Genomic DNA, 15,851 nt, shown 5'->3' with positions numbered 1-15,851 from the left:
CTAGACACGAGGGAGTGGTGTCAGTATGCTCTCTGTTTCACAGCTGGGGCAGGGGAGTACTTACATGCCCTGGGAATGATGGAGCTAGTGGTCTAAGCAGCAGGTGGGGACCGCAGACGCTGGTGTTAGAAGTGCAGCTGGGCGCAGTGCTAAGGCCGCTGCTCTGTGAATGGGAAGACATGAAGTCAGTCGGCGTGATGCTGGAAAGGAATGATGGAGTTGCCAAGAGGGTGAAGGAAATGGGCCTCTTGTTGGCCTGGCCCCTGTGCTCCTTGCCTCCCCCAGGGTGTAATGCACTGGAGCTGGGGGTGGTCCTGTCCCCCCCCAGAGCTGGCTGCATTCTATGCCCCATCCCGCCTGGCATCTAGGTGGCTGAAGCCTTGGACCTGCCGGGAGCCCAAGGAGCCAGAGCAGGATCTCCCCGGAGGTGTTGGCTGGGGCCGTGCTAGGCCAATGTGTCTGCACCTCTGGGTGCTGCTGACCCCTTTGGACTTAAAAGCCCAACAAATGCTGCCCTGCCCCCGGCTCTGGTTCCAGCCGGGCAGGACTCGGGGGGGCTTAGCTGGAGCTGGCCTTGCCCTTTCCCGGACGCCCCCAAGCCCGCGATCCGGGACGGAGGGGGGCTCTGACCAGCCAGGCCCAGAGGGGCCGGGGCCCCGCCCGGCACGAAGCGAGCGCTGCCTCCAGCCCGCTGCGGCGTGGGGCGCTCGGCCCCGCATGGGGGTGCGCTCGCTCACCGTACGGGAGAGGCGCGCCCCGGCCCCGCCCCAGCCGGCCGAGGGGGGGCCGGAGCCGCGGCGGAGCTGCAGTTCCCTGGCTCGGCCGGGCGCCTCTCTCATCCACACCTCGATCACGTAGGATTGCGTAGAGGGAGCGGAAGGCGGCTGCGACTCTCCCCGAGCCGGGACCGGCTCCAACAAGGCGGCGGGACAGCGCCCGGCCCGGGCTGCGCACCAGCCCCGCGCTCCGCGGCCGGCCGAGCACTGGCAGCTCAGCTCATGCATGGCAGCCGCGCCTAGGAGGGGCAGGCGGAGCGCCCCTTGCCCGGCCGCCGCGCCCCGAGCGGGGGGGAGCTCGCGGGGCGGGTTGCTCGTCCCCCCGGCGGGGATGGGGCCCGGCCGCTGAAGCGGAGCAGCGGGCGCAACTGCCGCGACCCCCGGCGGATTAGCGGAGCGAGCTGAGCGGCCAACGCCCCGCGGCGGGGCCAGGAGCTGCCGAGCCGGAACCGGGCCGCGGACAACCAGCCGGCCGGGCGCCCGAGCCGGAGCAGCGGAGCGGAGCCAGGCACGAGCGAGCCCGTGACAGCGGCCCCGGAGCGGAGCGGAGCGATGGGCGCGGGGCCCCGGGCCGGGCTGTGAGGAGCACAGCCCCGCCCCGCCCCGCCCGCCCGCAGCGGGGGGCCCGTCTCTCGTCCCAGCCCGGCCGCCGCCGCCGCCGTCGCCGTCGCCCCCGGGATGGACTGAACGCCCGGCCGGGCCGTGGCCGAGCTGCGCCCCGGCTCCCGCGCCCTCCGCCCAGGGGCGCTGCCCAGCCCGGCTCTGCCGCGGGACCTGCCCTTCCAGCGCCCGGGCTCCTTGGACCCGCTCCCCGGCCGGGGGCTGCTGCGCGGGGCGGGGCCCGGCGGGATGGGCGCGGGCTAGCCCCGGCCTCCCGCCCCGCAGAGGCTGAGGAGCGGCGGGGTGCAGCGGCCGGGGCCGAGCGGAGACCCCGATGAGCGGCCATGGCCGCGGCTATCGCCAGCTCGCTGATCCGGCAGAAGCGGCAGGCGCGGGAGTCCAACAGCGAGCGGGTGGCCACCTCCAAGCGCCGCTCCAGCCCCAGCAAGGACGGGCGCTCCCTGTGCGAGAGACACGTGCTGGGCGTCTTCAGCAAGGTGCGCTTCTGCAGCGGCCGGAAGCGGCCGCCCCGCCGGAGACCAGGTCAGTGCCGGGCCGGGCCGCAGGGCGGCGCCTTCAGCTCGGCCCGCCGGGGGCGCCCGGCTTTGGAGCCCACCTCCGAGCCCGGCCGGGGCCCGCAGGGGATTCCCGAGTTGCCGGCAGTAGCGGCGGCCGGGATCGCTCCTGCCTCCAAGCCGGCGGCCCTGGCTAGGGGAAGGCTCGGAGAGCGTCCCCAGCCCTGTCGGGGGTTCTCCCGCGGCGGCGGCGGCGAGGAGAGACTCTCCCAGGGCTCCAGCTCCGGGGTGGAGGCTGTTCCGTGGGCCCCGGCAGGGGCTCGTGTTCCCACCCGCCTTGGCCTTTGGGCAGTAACCGCTGGGTGGCGGTCTGAAAAGGACGTGGGGTTGAGACCTTCAGCCAGACCCAGCAGTTCACCTAGTGTTGTGCTTTCTCCTTGGCTGGGCCGAGGTACTGGATTCTTAGCAGCGGGGTTTCCTTTCCTGCCTAGTGACAGGGAAGTCTATAAATCAAAGGCAGATAAAATTGGGGCTGTTTCATAGGCAGATTCCTGAACTGCTGCTACTTCAGGGGAGTTGCTTGGAGAACCCCCTAGCACGGTGGTTAGCTTAGAGACCTTACCCCAGGGCTGCACAAACACAAATATTCCGATTGTGGGTGTGGGAAATGCTCTCTCCTGTGGGGCGGCAGGTTCCTGGCACCCAGTGTCTGTGCCATGTGGGCTGGAAGTCAGTGCCAATCCCCCGGAAACTTCCTGGGGCTTCAGGACATGTTGCCTTCCTTTTCTCCAAGTACAGTTCAGTCTGTCCAGCACCCTCAGTTCTCATTGATAATTGCTCTGTACCTTGCAAGATTGGGCCCCTCATCTGTTTTACCTGTAGAAAATTGTCACTGGTTATTTCCTTTTCCCATGCACATTATATAGCTGGTTACAGCCCACCATGCGCTCTTGCTAAGTCATAGACCAATGCTTGGCTTAAAAAGTTAAGAACAGTAAAGCCAAGCCAAGAGTTTCCTCAACCCCCGCCCTCCCACCCCCACCACACACACATGCCTATCAGCCACAGGTTAGAAAACTCTGAATCTTGGTTAGTGTGGCTCTTTGAGATGTCAGTAACTTTTTCCTGGTCTAGCTTATCCTCATAGATTCACTACTCACGGAGAGATTCCTAGTTCCTTCTTCCCTATCTGAGGCCAGGCAGACATAGGTCTGCGGTAAAATAACCAATGCTGATGGGGAAAATCCTACCAAGGGGGGAAAGCCAGGCATTATTGTTTTCCAAAGAGAAAAAACATCAGCTGTGTTGCTCTCAGCTATCACGATTCACAGAGCTGGGAGTTGAGGCTTAGCTGGTGAAATGAGTTCTCCCCTTGCAAACACCCAGGTCAGGGCTCTTGGAAACTGGGCTCTGTCCCTGTCTTTGGGGAAAGTTGGTTAAGGAGGAAAAAGAGCTGAATTAGAGTGCAGCAATCTAGGGTGATATAGAGATAAAAGGAGCAGCTCAGCATTGGTTTGTGTGCATCGCTCAGTTACTGTCATTCTCATACCTTAGCCATGGCCCAGCATGTTAGATCACAGCACAGAGCTACTCCCCAAATGTTCTGACATCCTTTCTCAGAGAGGCGACGGACTGAATGGGCATGACAGTTCAACAGCTGGGAAGTCTCCCAAGACAGCCCCTGCAGATTAAGGTGAAGGCCTGTTTACAGCTGCCACGGTTCCATCTCAGGTGGGCAGACTCTGGAAACCTGCACTGCTCCTAAACTCAATTCTGCATCCACTGACCTTGATCCTGCAGGGTTCCAAGCACCTCTTTACAGCGGTTGAGTTCCCCTGCATGGTTTGGACTTCCCTGAAAGCTGAAGGTGCTAAGTAGCTTGCAGAACCAGTCCCATTAATGACAATGGAAGCTTTTATCTTTAAGTGTGGGAAGGATGGGAGCTTGTATAAAAATAGAGCAGTACAGTGTACAGAGCTGTCAGTCATTCTTCTTTCATTTCAGTACCAGGGTTTGAGGAAGCAGGAGATTTTAAACACCCTTTTAGCAATTCCTTTTTATTCACATGCTTCCAGATTTTGTTGACGGTTCTTCATATTGCACTTTATATTCCTGGATTCAGGAGCGTTTGTGCCATTGCTGAGTTAGTTATTAAAGAGAACGACTCCAAAATGAAGCTGTTAATGCTGGAATGAGTTATACATTGCAGAGTTTCTCTTGTGCATGGAAGAAGACTTGCAAACAAATGAAAACGTGTTTAAAAGAAAAGTGCATAAGTTTGTGTGGTGACCTATGAACCCCCATGATTACATTTCCTTATTGATTTGCTGGCTGAGCAGTCTGTAAGTTACTGAAGGAAGTGTGAAAAACACTCACTTTCAAAGGAGTTAAAAATCCATTGTAGAAAGGGTACTCTGCTAGGGAAATTACAGCTACTTTCTTAACCAGGCATTTGTTTTACTGCTGTATCGAACAAGGCTCAAATGTGTAGCATTTACACACTGGTTTTCAAGTGACTGTATAGTGCTCAACACACTTTATAAGGTGGAAATGATTCTGCCCATTTTGTAGATGGAAAAACTGAGTCTCAGAGTTGTTGGATGACTCTCCCAAGAGTGGAGAGAGACCTAAGTTTGTGGCTTTCATTCCACTTTGCTGGGCTGCTATCCATGTGCTGTGACACTGAAATCAGGAGGGGTTTGGAGAGGGCCTAGTTCAAGGGATGTCAGGGCAGAAAAAAGTAACCACGGTGTGATGACTGTATTTCCTTTGTTTTGTTTTGAACAGTATTTTCCAAGAAATCTATGTGTATCCGTGGCAGTGGAGACATGAAAGTTTGTAATCCCGAGCACAGGCAGGAGCTGTACATAAACGAGGGGGAAATGTCTCGGTGTGTGTACAGAGTTCTGCAGGGGTGGGCGGTCTGTGCCATAATCTGCACCCTGAGCCAAGTGGGCGTGAAATACTAGCGCTTGTGTGACGGAATAATTCCACTTGGGTGGCCCATTCCTCTCACTAGGCGCCAGGTGTTAAGGCGGATGCAGAGTACCAAGCAAAGTGGAGAATCTGGCCTAGACAGGTATGCGCTGTAGTCAGACATAGCAGTGGACAACAAAAGGGGTAAAGAGGGAGTACAGAGAAATTTCCACTCCATTGGCCATATTTATGGTAACCTTAACTTGGACAACCAGCTTGCGTTTTGCTTGGCTTTGCAGTGGGCAGGGACCACTCCGTGTGCAGCCTTTCTGCTGTTGTGATCTGTACCATGTGTGCGTGCATGTGCTTGGTCTGGTATGAAAACGTAGAGGCTTATGCTATATAGTGTACCCTGAGCAGCACATGTGGAGACACACACTTACCTGCGGTGTCTGGAGCTAATACAGCTCATCATCAGCAATTGTATGGGGTCCTGCATTGTGCTTCAGCTTCCCAAGGGGTCCACCTTCCTGGTCCATCCTCTGGTAGTTCCTTCCAGTGTGCAAAGCCCCTTCTCTGCGTTTGGCCTCCCAGAGACCTCACCCATGGCCCTTCCCAGAGAACTGCGATGGCATTAGGAGCTGACGTATATAAGCATTTGCCAGTCTCCTCCTGTGGGCTCCCTGTGACCTGCCCCACTGCAGCAGAACCCAGAGCTGGATTGGGTGTTTTGGTGGGAAGAGGAAGGGGCATCAGGCAGCCCCTCCGTGAATGGCAATGGGCGTGTTGCAGGAGAGCAGACTGCTGGAGGGGACCCGGTACGCTGATTATATCTTGAAACTGCCGCTGACTTCAAGGCCACATCCACCCCCTTGCTCTTTTCAGCATCACTGCTCAGGAGCTGCCAGCTCTGAAGGCTTAGTCTTCGGTGCGCTCACCAGCTTCCTAGCAAAGACAAAACCAATGTTGCTTTTGCTTCTTACCACGTACCTCGTTGTCATTCAGGCTGGGAACATTCGGTAGCGAAAGATCTCGTGGATTTTTGTAATAGGAAGGCAATGGCTCATTTGGAGGGAGAAATTGCAATGCTAGATAAGCAAATACATAGTCTTATCCTTTAACATGTTTGTTTTACACTATGAAAGGGGATCTGGAATTTATAAGATACAGGCACATGCATATCTATACACCTATATGAGCAAAACTATCAGAGCAGAAGGGATTAGCTCATACATAGGTTTGCTGGAAGCAGCTGAAGAAGTTTTTATCACACACACAAGCGCTTAAAGTCATCTGCCCAAACTCTGAAGTTCTTAATTTCTCTCAGGGAGGAAGTGCTCATTGAAGACCAAGGAACTTTTCCCCAAACAAAGATCGAAGAAGAACTTCAGGATATGGGACCATAGCATTTAGTGCATCTTATACATCAAAGCAGCAGGTATTATGCTAAGTGCCACAGTTCTATGAAGTCCGTACAAAATCTGTCCGCCTTTTCTTTCAGTTTCTAGCAAATTTGGAAAACAGTTCTTAGCCCTACACAATTCAGACCCTTAGATATCACTGCTGTCTCTAAAACACATAGCAATGTCTCAGTTCTCCCAGCAATTTTAAGAGTGGCTTAGTCAGATGCATTCTACTTTCTGTCCCTTTTTGTAGGAAAATAAAAGTATTGGCTCGCTTGGAATGACTGTAGTTCTCTCTCTAGCCTATGGAAGTCACAGAGCCCCAGTCACCTTAGGCAATGTTGATGTAGGCAATGGCTGGGTTGTCTGGGTGTACAAGTGTATAATACTGTTCATTCTGGGTTTGCACACCTCCCATACACACGTATGCCAGAGCCAAGGGAAATCTTCCATGCTCATCCTGCCTGGCCTGCCCTGCTCATCCCCAGCCACCCTTGTCCTGCTCTAAGGAGGCAGCCGGGGTGAGTGGATGTGCCTTAAGATGCTCATGGCCTTCCACTCAAACCAGCTGGCTCCTCCCCAATCCCTCCTCTTCCCAATGATACTTACAACCTGCAGCTGTTGAGGGAGCTGGAGAGATGGCCTGTGCAGCAGCACCAGCCGTGCAGCTAGCCCCAGGCTCTGCATTTCCTTCACACCGAGTGTCCGCTATACAGCTGAGATCAGGGAGAGCAGCTAATTAAACCTGAGCCTGGGTGGGGCTGAAACGATACTGGGGAGAAGAAGGAAGAGCTTTGAGGGTCAGTTCTCCCCAGAGCTGAGGGCACCTGCCTTCAGGTGGTTGAGTCAGTCCACAGACATGGGGTCCTTTGGAGCTCTGAGAGAGCTATGGTGGGGAAAAAACTTGCCTGCTCAAGCCAGAAGCTTGAGTCCCATCATACCAGACAGACCAAGCCTTGGGGATTCTCGTGCGTGACTGGCTGACTAGCTCGTGGTTTCTCATTGTAGCGGTGCACAGACCCAAGACAGCTCCATCTGGTACAAAACGCAGCAGGCAGTCTGCTTAGCAGTGCAGTAACTGCGAACGTGTCACCCCCCTTGGCCACTGCCCCAGCTCCAGAGTGAATGCAGTTGATACCTAAAGCCATCTATGGGACTGGCTCTTGCTGCCAGGGAGAGCTCTTCTTCCACCTGGGCAGCTGTGCTCGTAGGGAAGTGTCCCCTGAAAGTGCAGGAGGCAGAAGACTCACCAGAGCTGGCTCTGGACTGTCAGTCTCACTTCTGCAAGAGGCAGGTGTGATCCTGGCCCTCACCACGGCCAGAGCCAGATACAAAGCCCAGTTCTTGGGCTCATCTTTCCCACAATTACAGATCATCCTGCCTGACCCCATGTCACAAGACGGACAGGGCCCTTTCAGAGGAGCTGGCCCAGCCCACCTGAGACTCGTTGGCAGCCTGTGGCCGGATATGGGGCAGCGGGTGTCTAGGAAGAGCAGAAGAGGAAGTTGGTGTGGGGTGGAGGTGGAGGTGGAAGAGACTCCTGTGAAGGGTTTGAGGCACGAGGGGGCAAGACTCCTGCCCGCCCTTTGACTGGGTGTGGCCTGCTAAAAGCAGGGACCTGAGCAGGACAGTGTCGACTTTATCTGAGGAGTTCGAGTTCTCTTTGCAACCGTGGTATTAATAAACCCAGCGTCAAAGGGGGAAACACTCGTCCAGAGAGAAGCCTGTGTGTGGAGTTTGCCTGTGTGTGGCCACCAGAAAGAGGAGAAACTGAGGTAGGGTGCTGCTGCACCACCCAGCTGTGAAGGGGTACGGGAGAGGTGGGCTGTTTCATTACATGTTTGTAAACGAATCCCATGTCTATCTCCTAGTGGTTAGAGAGCGAGAGCATGTTATTGGTTTTGTTCTTAAAGACTTGGGAGACACAGACCTACACTGAGTGCTTACTGCCCCCAAGATTTATGTACAACCGAGGAGTGGGATCCCCCGTGCATGTGGTGTACAGGGAGGGTGGGAGAATTGGGTAGAAAGGCTCCCTGGAAGCAGTGGGGTTTCAGGAGGGTTTGGTGCTGGGCGGGAGCCAAGGGACTGCCTGTTCCCTGCACTGGTTGGGGGAGCAGGAGAGAAGCTGTGAAGTGAGTAGCTGGAGGAGAGAGACAAGGGATAGCACTGGAGCAGAGCGGGTGTAGGGTCACAGGGCAGGTGGCAGCTGGCATGGATCTAGGCTGGACAAAGGGGTGCAGGGCCTGGAAAGTCAGGGAGGAGTTTGAAACAGTAGAAGGCGGGAAGCCGGTGGGGGCACTGACCGAAGCTCTGGGGTCATGGGAGGCAGATGACCCGAGTAGGACTGTTTGGGATGCGTGGCGAGGGCCAAGAGAAGCAGGTATTTGGGGTGCAAGACCACCATGGCACGGCCCACGTTCAGGCTGTGGTTTGCTCTGTGGAAGAGACATGGGTCTGACTTGTATTCTGGTTCCTGCTGGCCACGGTGCTTTGTGCAGCCAATTTGGTGGGGTTGGGGTCCTCTTGCAGTGAACAGGGTAGTGGGGTCCAGGTGCTGACACACACAGCAGCCAGTCTGATGCTGTGGATTGTTGGTGCCTCGAGCGGGAGGAGTGGGAAGTCAGGGAGATGCAGAGCACCCCTATTGTGTGATAAGGGGGTTGCTGCTATGTTGTGTGTTAAGCTCAGGAGTGTGTCCCACGTCCAGTGCCAGGCCCCAGGCACAAATTTGCAGCCGTACTCCAAGGAGGCGTGTCCTGGTGGAACACGTTGTGGGGAAGCAGAAACAATGAGGCTGGGGGTCGGGGGTAAAAGGCCCTTCTAGTCCCCGCTGTCCCTGATCTGGCCAGTGCAGGGCTGTTCCTTTGAGCAGAACTCACTCAACACTGCTTCAGGCCAGTTCTGGCTCTTTATAAAAAGTGCAGGTCCCCCATTCCCTGCACCACGCCCAGCAGAAGGGCTCTGCCCAGGGCTCTTCTGGGCAGGGCTGGAATATTGCTGCAGGGATGCTGGTCACAGAGCCAAGTCGTGCTGCGGGTGCTGGGCGCAGGAGGCCACATGTCGGACCAGTGGGATGTAGTTTACATTTGGGAAGGTTTATGGTTCAGTGTCTGCAAATCCCCAGCTGGCCCCACTGACGTCACAGTAGAAATTTTTCTCTGGATTCCTCCTTCTCTCAGCTGGCTGCCAGTGTTTGGAGCAGAGCGAACAGGATTCTGCAGGGTGCTACTGATTCCTGGTGCTGCTGGCCCCCCAGCAGAGGGTGAGACTCGCAGAACTGGACATCAGCCGCCTCCTTCCAATGGATGGTGGTAAAAGGAGGGTCACAAAGTGGTTTTCTTTTCTGGGCTAACCTGGCTGTACCGTGCCCATGGTGCGTCTCGTGCAGCGTGGGGTCTGCCGGGCCCTGTGGTCTGTGTCACCTAACTGACCCTTGATCCGCTGCTTTTAGACTGGCGGCTGTGGTCAGGGAGAGCCATGGGCTGGCTCTCGGTAGCAGCGTGTGGGGCGAGGCTACAAGGGCGGAGCTCAAAGTACACAGTGGCCTGGGGAAGTCCGTAAGTGGCTGAGGAGCTATTGACCACAGTGGCAGCAGTTCACCCTCAGCCCCTGTGTACAGTGCCCTACGCCATTGCTCGTTGGTGGGGGTGGCGTGAGCCAGCATTCTCGCGCCTTCCCTCCACCTGTCCGGCTCGCTCTAGGGCCTCTCAGCAGGCTGACGCACTCAGGTGCACTGGCACATGCATCAATGATAGTGTGGCTTAGCTAGGACTGGCCAAGTGCTGCAGCCTGGACTGTGCTCTTGCACCTAGCAGTGCCCTCTCCCACTGCGTTTGAGGCACATGGGTGGGCGTTGTAAGGCGATGCTGGCACACCGGCTGCCTGGGCTGCACCTGTCCTAACCAGCTTCCCTGAGCAGCTGATCCTGAATCTTTCACCGGCGCCGCATTCAGCTAGGCAGGTTTTGTACACCCTGTACCCCGGGGCAGTAGCGGGACCCACTGCAAGGCCGTGTTGAGAAGCACAGCGGAAAACCCTGCACTGAGTCAGCCGGATCGGGTTCCACTGGCACGCACCTGATGGGGGAGCTGGTGGGGGAGCACTAGCTGCTGGGTGCAGAGCTGGGAAGGGGACTGCACAGGGGACTGATTGCCCTAGTCGCATGGATGTCCAGAATTGTCACGACAGGAGTCACGTGCCCAGGACAACGAAGGGGCCTCTCAGGTGTTTCCTCCGTAGCCCCTTCCATGCTTTGGGTCCTTGGCTGCGTCCTCCTGCAGGAAGTAAAGTGGCTCCTCTTGCCAGTGCCTGCCCCTCGGTCCGTCCTGGGGGCGGTGCCCCCCTGGGCTAGTGCAAAGGGCATCTCCCAGGGCCAGTGCTTGGGGTAAAGAGCTCTATCCAAAACACTACCTGGCTGCAGCCACTCTGCATCACAGCTTCCCAGTGTGCCATGACTCCCACATGGCTTGGGGGGCTGCCTGTCCTCACCTGCCGCATCACGCTTGTTTCTTTAGCAAGGCTGGCTGGCTGGTGAAATGCAGAAAGACACAATAGCAGTGGGTGCTAATGCCTGTGCCCCTATGTCTCAGCTGAGACCAAGAGGGTGCAAATGGTGGTCATGGTAACTAGAAAAAGATGTAGCCTCCCAACAGAGCCCGTTGTAAAATGTTTAAGTGCCTTGGTTTGAAATGAACGGGGGAAAGCCGGGTCTGGGGCTAATAGAGCCCACTTGCTTTATTTCGGTTTATCTAGTACAACACATTTTGCAATGCTCTCCCTTCGCCTGATGTACAAACGGATTCTGCTGAGAGCAGGTCCCCTCCATGGGATCAGGGCTGCCATCAAAACACATTCTTGTCACCTTCCAAAGTGAAACGGTTTGCGAAAGGTCGAGTAATATGGGATTAGCGAGCGCAGAGCCAGACTGCAGACTTGCACTCCCCCCGTTAGTCCCAGGTGACAGAACACACTGTCGTGAGGGGGGCTGATGGCAGAACAAACCCTGCTGACCAAGGTGCATGGCGCCCATGCACTGCTGGAGCTGGTAGGGCCACGGGCAGGTGTGGGAGAGGTCTGGAATGCTAGATGGGGAGGCCCCAGAGTTACTACAGAGACTTCCCCAGCTGTCTGGCATGCAGGCCGTGCTCACGTGCTCGGGGTATAACTGATAGCTATATTTGGGATCAGGAGGCAATATTCCCCTGAGTCAGACTGGCAGCGGCACTGGAGTGGTTTTGCTTTCCTCTGCCACATGGGGCAAAAGTCACTTGCAGGTTTAAATTGGTGCCAGTGGTGGATTCTCTCTCACTCAAACTCTTCACACTGTGATTCGGGGACTTTAGTGAAGCACCAAGAGGTTGGGGGTCAACAGAATTGCTAGACCCTGGGGCAAGATGTGCTCCTGGAAGGGGTGGGGTGGAAGGGGTTGGGCTGTGGCCGCCTGCCCTCGGCCCCACCCGGACAGTGCCACTCTCCCACCCAGCCAGCCTTTAGCACCCTGCTGCCTCTGAGGCTTCCATGCCTGTGAGGGTATACAGAGGTTTTCCTGGGATATAGAAACTCCTCCAGATAGGCTCCTAGTTTTACAGCAGGCTCCATAGAAAGCAGGAGTAAAGTCAGACTACAGCCTCCCTCTGCTCTGTGTATTGTACACTGAAATGTAAGTACAGTTTTTATAGTCCAGCTGATCTCTCTTATAATTGTGATAGACCTGAGAAAGCCAGTGATCTGGTGTGCTGTGACACTTGTGCCTTTGTAAGCAAGTGATTTCTGAGTGAGGAGACCCTGGGGGCTACAGACCAATCGGACTTCTGAAAGGGTTACAGCCTCCAGGCAGCAGTGAGAGTTGGGTGAATCAGGACACCCAACTGCAGCAGTGCTGGGATGAAAACAATTCTTGACCTTCTGACATTCATACCATCACACCTCAGATCCTAGAGGGAGTTCTCTGTGGGGTGGGTAGGAGGGCCAAACGCTCATGGGGCTGTAAACACCAGAGCACTCGTGGTTTTATTTCGGTTCTTTTCTTTTAAACCTAGACCTTGTTTGGTGAAACCACAAGCATAGTTACTAAACAGGTAACTCCACCTGCCTTTTTCTTCCTTTCCTTAGTTCCTGAACAAACCCTCTCCACCTCCGTCTGCCTGAAAATACAGTGATCTGTGCAAATAACTGCTTTAAAATGTTGCTGCTGTATCTTTGAAGTAAATTGTATTTCGCAAATGCAGTGAATTGTTTTATTGTTCGGAGGAGAGATGGATTCAAGTGATAGGAAGGGGTGAGTTGCTTTTACAAGGTTAACCCATCTCTAGTTACTGGGATGATTTAGTTGGGGTTTTCCCTGCTTTCAGCAGGGGGTTGGGCTAGATGACCTCCTGAGTTCCCTTCCAGCCCTAGGATTCTAGTGCAAAGAGCGTCCAAACTCTGTTGTAAGAGACAGACTTAGATCTAGATTCTGGTCCCTTTTAGCACAGACTGGGCTGCTTCCCTCCTCCTTCTCAGAGTCCCCGTAAGTGAGCTGGATACTCAGCGCTCTGTGGTGGGAGGCATGGGGGGAGGGTAACAAGTAGGCAGGGCTCAGTTCCCAATTTGCTGCATCTGTAGGAGTTGAGGGGGTGCAGCAGCTTCTGAAAACCAGGCTCTCCGTGTTTCAAGTCAGAAACCAAAGCATCATTTCAAAGATAGGCCTTAACCTTCCCATGCCTCAGTCTCCCCATTAGTAAAATAGGGTAACACTTCTTACCCGCCTTCACCCCTGTGTTCTGAGAAACCCAGAAGGTAAAATGCTAGAGGAAGGAGACATGTCACCATCTTTACGGTTTAAAGCTTACGATAAAAGATGCCCAGCCTAAGTTTTGCCCTTCGCAAAAGTTTAGATCCCTGTATTCCCAGGCTGCTGAGTTGGGCAAGGAATCATTGGGAGAGGAAAACGCTGGTTGTGGTTCCGAGTGCCTGTGGGTCGCTTACCTCATGAATTACTAGCGGCCCCATGTTTCCAGCTGGACTTCGCTCTTTTGTATTGTTTTCCGCACTGCTGTCCCTGTGTTGATCGCAGGATGTGAGAGGAGCAGGTGTAATCCACATAGCTACCAGGTGTGGTTCACTCTCCCAGAGTGGTGCTTGGGTCATGTCTGTACTTCCAGGGAGCTCCACCCATTCAGGGTCAGTCTTCTGGAGTTTGAATTGTGTGACTGGTAGAGGTGCCCAAAATGGGTCTGTCAGGGGATGACCGCGATCCCGGTACCTCTCGCTCTCGCCAGAAGTACGGGAGATTGGCGTAGATAATGCTCCCTGAAGACAGTCAGGTAAGTCGATTGCCGGTACGTCGATTCTAGCTGCGCAATTGCCGTAGCTAGAATTGTGCATCTGATATCAACGCTCAGGTCTCGTGTAGAACTGGCCGTAGAGCACTTGCACAGAGAGCAGGAGTCTTTCTACAGCCTTGGAGACATGGGTGTACCCCAGCCGTGTGGTTTTGGGGGGGGCGAGGCCATTCCCTCACTGCGGTCACTGTGTGGGCTGGGTGGCTGCAAGGGAGAGGAAGGGGTGAGCCCAGTGCAAAGGAACTTACACTTGGACGTCTTGCCGCTGGAGCGAGAGAGTCTGGGGGAGGAACCCTGAGTGCCTGAGTTCTGGTTCCTTCCCCAGTCTGTTGTGTGGATGTCTCACCTACGGGCTGACCCCGAGTCAGGTCTCAGCCCAAGGCTTCGTCTGGCCCTAGTCTGAGCTCTTTGGGGCAGGATCTTCCCTCGTGCTGGATGTGTGCACAGTGCCTAGTGCCAGGGTCCCAGTCCCTGGGAAGGTGGGGTGGGGCGGGACCTCACTAGGCAAGGCTGTAGTTGGAATAGACGTTGGTTTTGCCACGAGCCCTGCTTTGCACTCGGGGAGTGGGGCTCCGTGATGCGGAGGGAGTTTTAGCACTGGTGAAATGTGCCAGAGACTTGAGCCATGTACAGAGGGTGGCCAGACGGAGATCCACTCCGTCATGCTGGTGGAACCGACGGCAGAGTCAGGCCCTGGGTCTGGCTCATACCTTGCCACCAGGCGACCTCAACACCCTTGCCTGCCGCACGGGGCTCTCCCTCTGATCTGCCGTGCAGGGGTGGGGCACTTCGTCTGAATGCACGCCTCAGCCTGTGCTGAGCCTGCCCAGGGGCAGCGAATAGCAGTCAGGGTTTGGGGGTGCAGCCCAGTCAGCCAGGAGTTGTGTAAATATACCTTCATTGTCTCTGCCTGACCACCCAGCTAGGGAGACAAATGAATACACATTCCTTTGTCTGACACGGACTGGGCTTGTGCATTGCTAGCCAAACTCTCTCTAAGGCCGTAATTCCAGCAGCTAACCCTACCTCTCTGTGCACACCCTGTCCTCACTTCACAAGGGCAGGTTACCAGCCAGGGAGCTCTCGGCTTTCCAAAGATGTCGCACGTGACGCTGTTTAGATACAAATCATGACCACAATGTGTGGAAGTGCAGCGAAGGTGTCTGGTCCGACAGGCGCTGACACAGAGGCCACTCGGTGGCTCACCACTGTCTGTCACAGCTGGTGAGCAGGCTGGCTTGATTACACACACACCCGTCCTCTAGCACCTGGGCTGAGCCCTGGGTCCTGCTGCTTCTCCGCATTGCACGTTATGTGGTGATTGGCACCTGTGCGGAGTGGGCATAGTTATGGGGAGAGGCTGAAGAGAAAGACCCCCTCCCCAGTCTGCAGAGCAGCTGCTCCCAGTGCCTGATGTATTCCACAGGATCCATAAAGCCTTGGCTCACCTGACTCCATCCTTTGGTCACTGTGTCCCACCCACAGCTCTTTCTGTCCCCCTGGTCGCTGCTGCAGAGCTATCCCCTCAGACCAGAGCACAAAGCCTTGTGCGTGTCCTGTCCTATGTGCCGCGGTGCAGGATGACAGCTGCTCTGTTGACCACGGAGCACTAACCTGCTTCCTCCTAGGCCTCAGCCTGGAATATAGAAGTTCCCGGCTCGAGTGACTTCTTGCCCAGAATGGAATGAGATTCCAAGGGCCCTGAGCCCCAGCCCGCCTCTGTCAGGGACCACGTGCTCGGTCTTCCTGAAGTGCGCCCCATCGCTAGGCAGAGCAGGTCCTGCTGACTCAGGCTGTTGTGGGTTTCATTGTTAGGGAGGAGCCCATCTATCATAGGGATGAGCTGAGATTTGCAGCTAAAGTGGGTAAATGGCTGTGTACAGTGCAGCCCTATTCTAGTCCAGTCATTTTTGTCTCCGAGTAAATGCTCTGTAATTGGAGGGTGGCAATATCTCTGCTATTGCAACCAGCCAAGGGTAGCTTGGCCTTTAATTCTACAGAGAAAGGAGAGCTCCTTGCAGCTGAGCTCAGCGGTCTGATGTCTAACATTACACGCCTCCAGATTCTATTTTACTAGCAACTGTGAGTGTGCTTTCAGCTGTGCATGCATCCCACGTACACCGTGAGGATAAGCCTCGGAGCCAGAGCGTGAACAGGGGCGTGCAGTGACATCAGAGGCAGGTGTATGGGTCAGTTTAGAACACCTGCATTGTTGGGGCATTCCTGCTTGTGTCCATACTGTCTTTATTCCTCACCTGCACAGGTTTGCTCAGTTTCTCTGCCCATTTGATTATCCAGGGCCAGCAGTCCCTGGCT

At 55.6% G+C, this 15,851-nt stretch overlaps 1 protein-coding gene across 4 annotated transcripts in view; it reads left to right on the top strand.

Annotated features, from left to right (window-relative positions):
• Positions 1–15,851, top strand: part of FGF12 (fibroblast growth factor 12) — a 286,688-nt gene that overhangs the window by 159,521 nt on the left and 111,316 nt on the right. The window contains exons 1-2 of one of the 4 annotated variants that reach the window (XM_075003964.1): positions 1,837–1,873; positions 3,446–3,622. The exons of 1 other annotated variant lie outside the window; for it this stretch is intronic. Coding sequence is in view for 2 of the 3 variants with exons in the window: in XM_075003961.1 (XP_074860062.1) it covers positions 1,721–1,919 (199 nt within the window). In the remaining variant the exon portion in view is untranslated. Of the gene's footprint in view, positions 1–1,179; positions 1,920–3,445; positions 3,623–15,851 lie in introns of those variants that run through there. 2 more of the 4 variants (XM_075003961.1, XM_075003962.1) reach the window with 2 other exon arrangements.

The sequence above is a fragment of the Carettochelys insculpta genome, chromosome 10 (assembly GCF_033958435.1).
Source record: "Carettochelys insculpta isolate YL-2023 chromosome 10, ASM3395843v1, whole genome shotgun sequence".
NCBI classification, from domain to species: domain Eukaryota; kingdom Metazoa; phylum Chordata; order Testudines; family Carettochelyidae; genus Carettochelys; species Carettochelys insculpta.
This window is presented reverse-complemented; position numbering and strand designations above follow the sequence as displayed.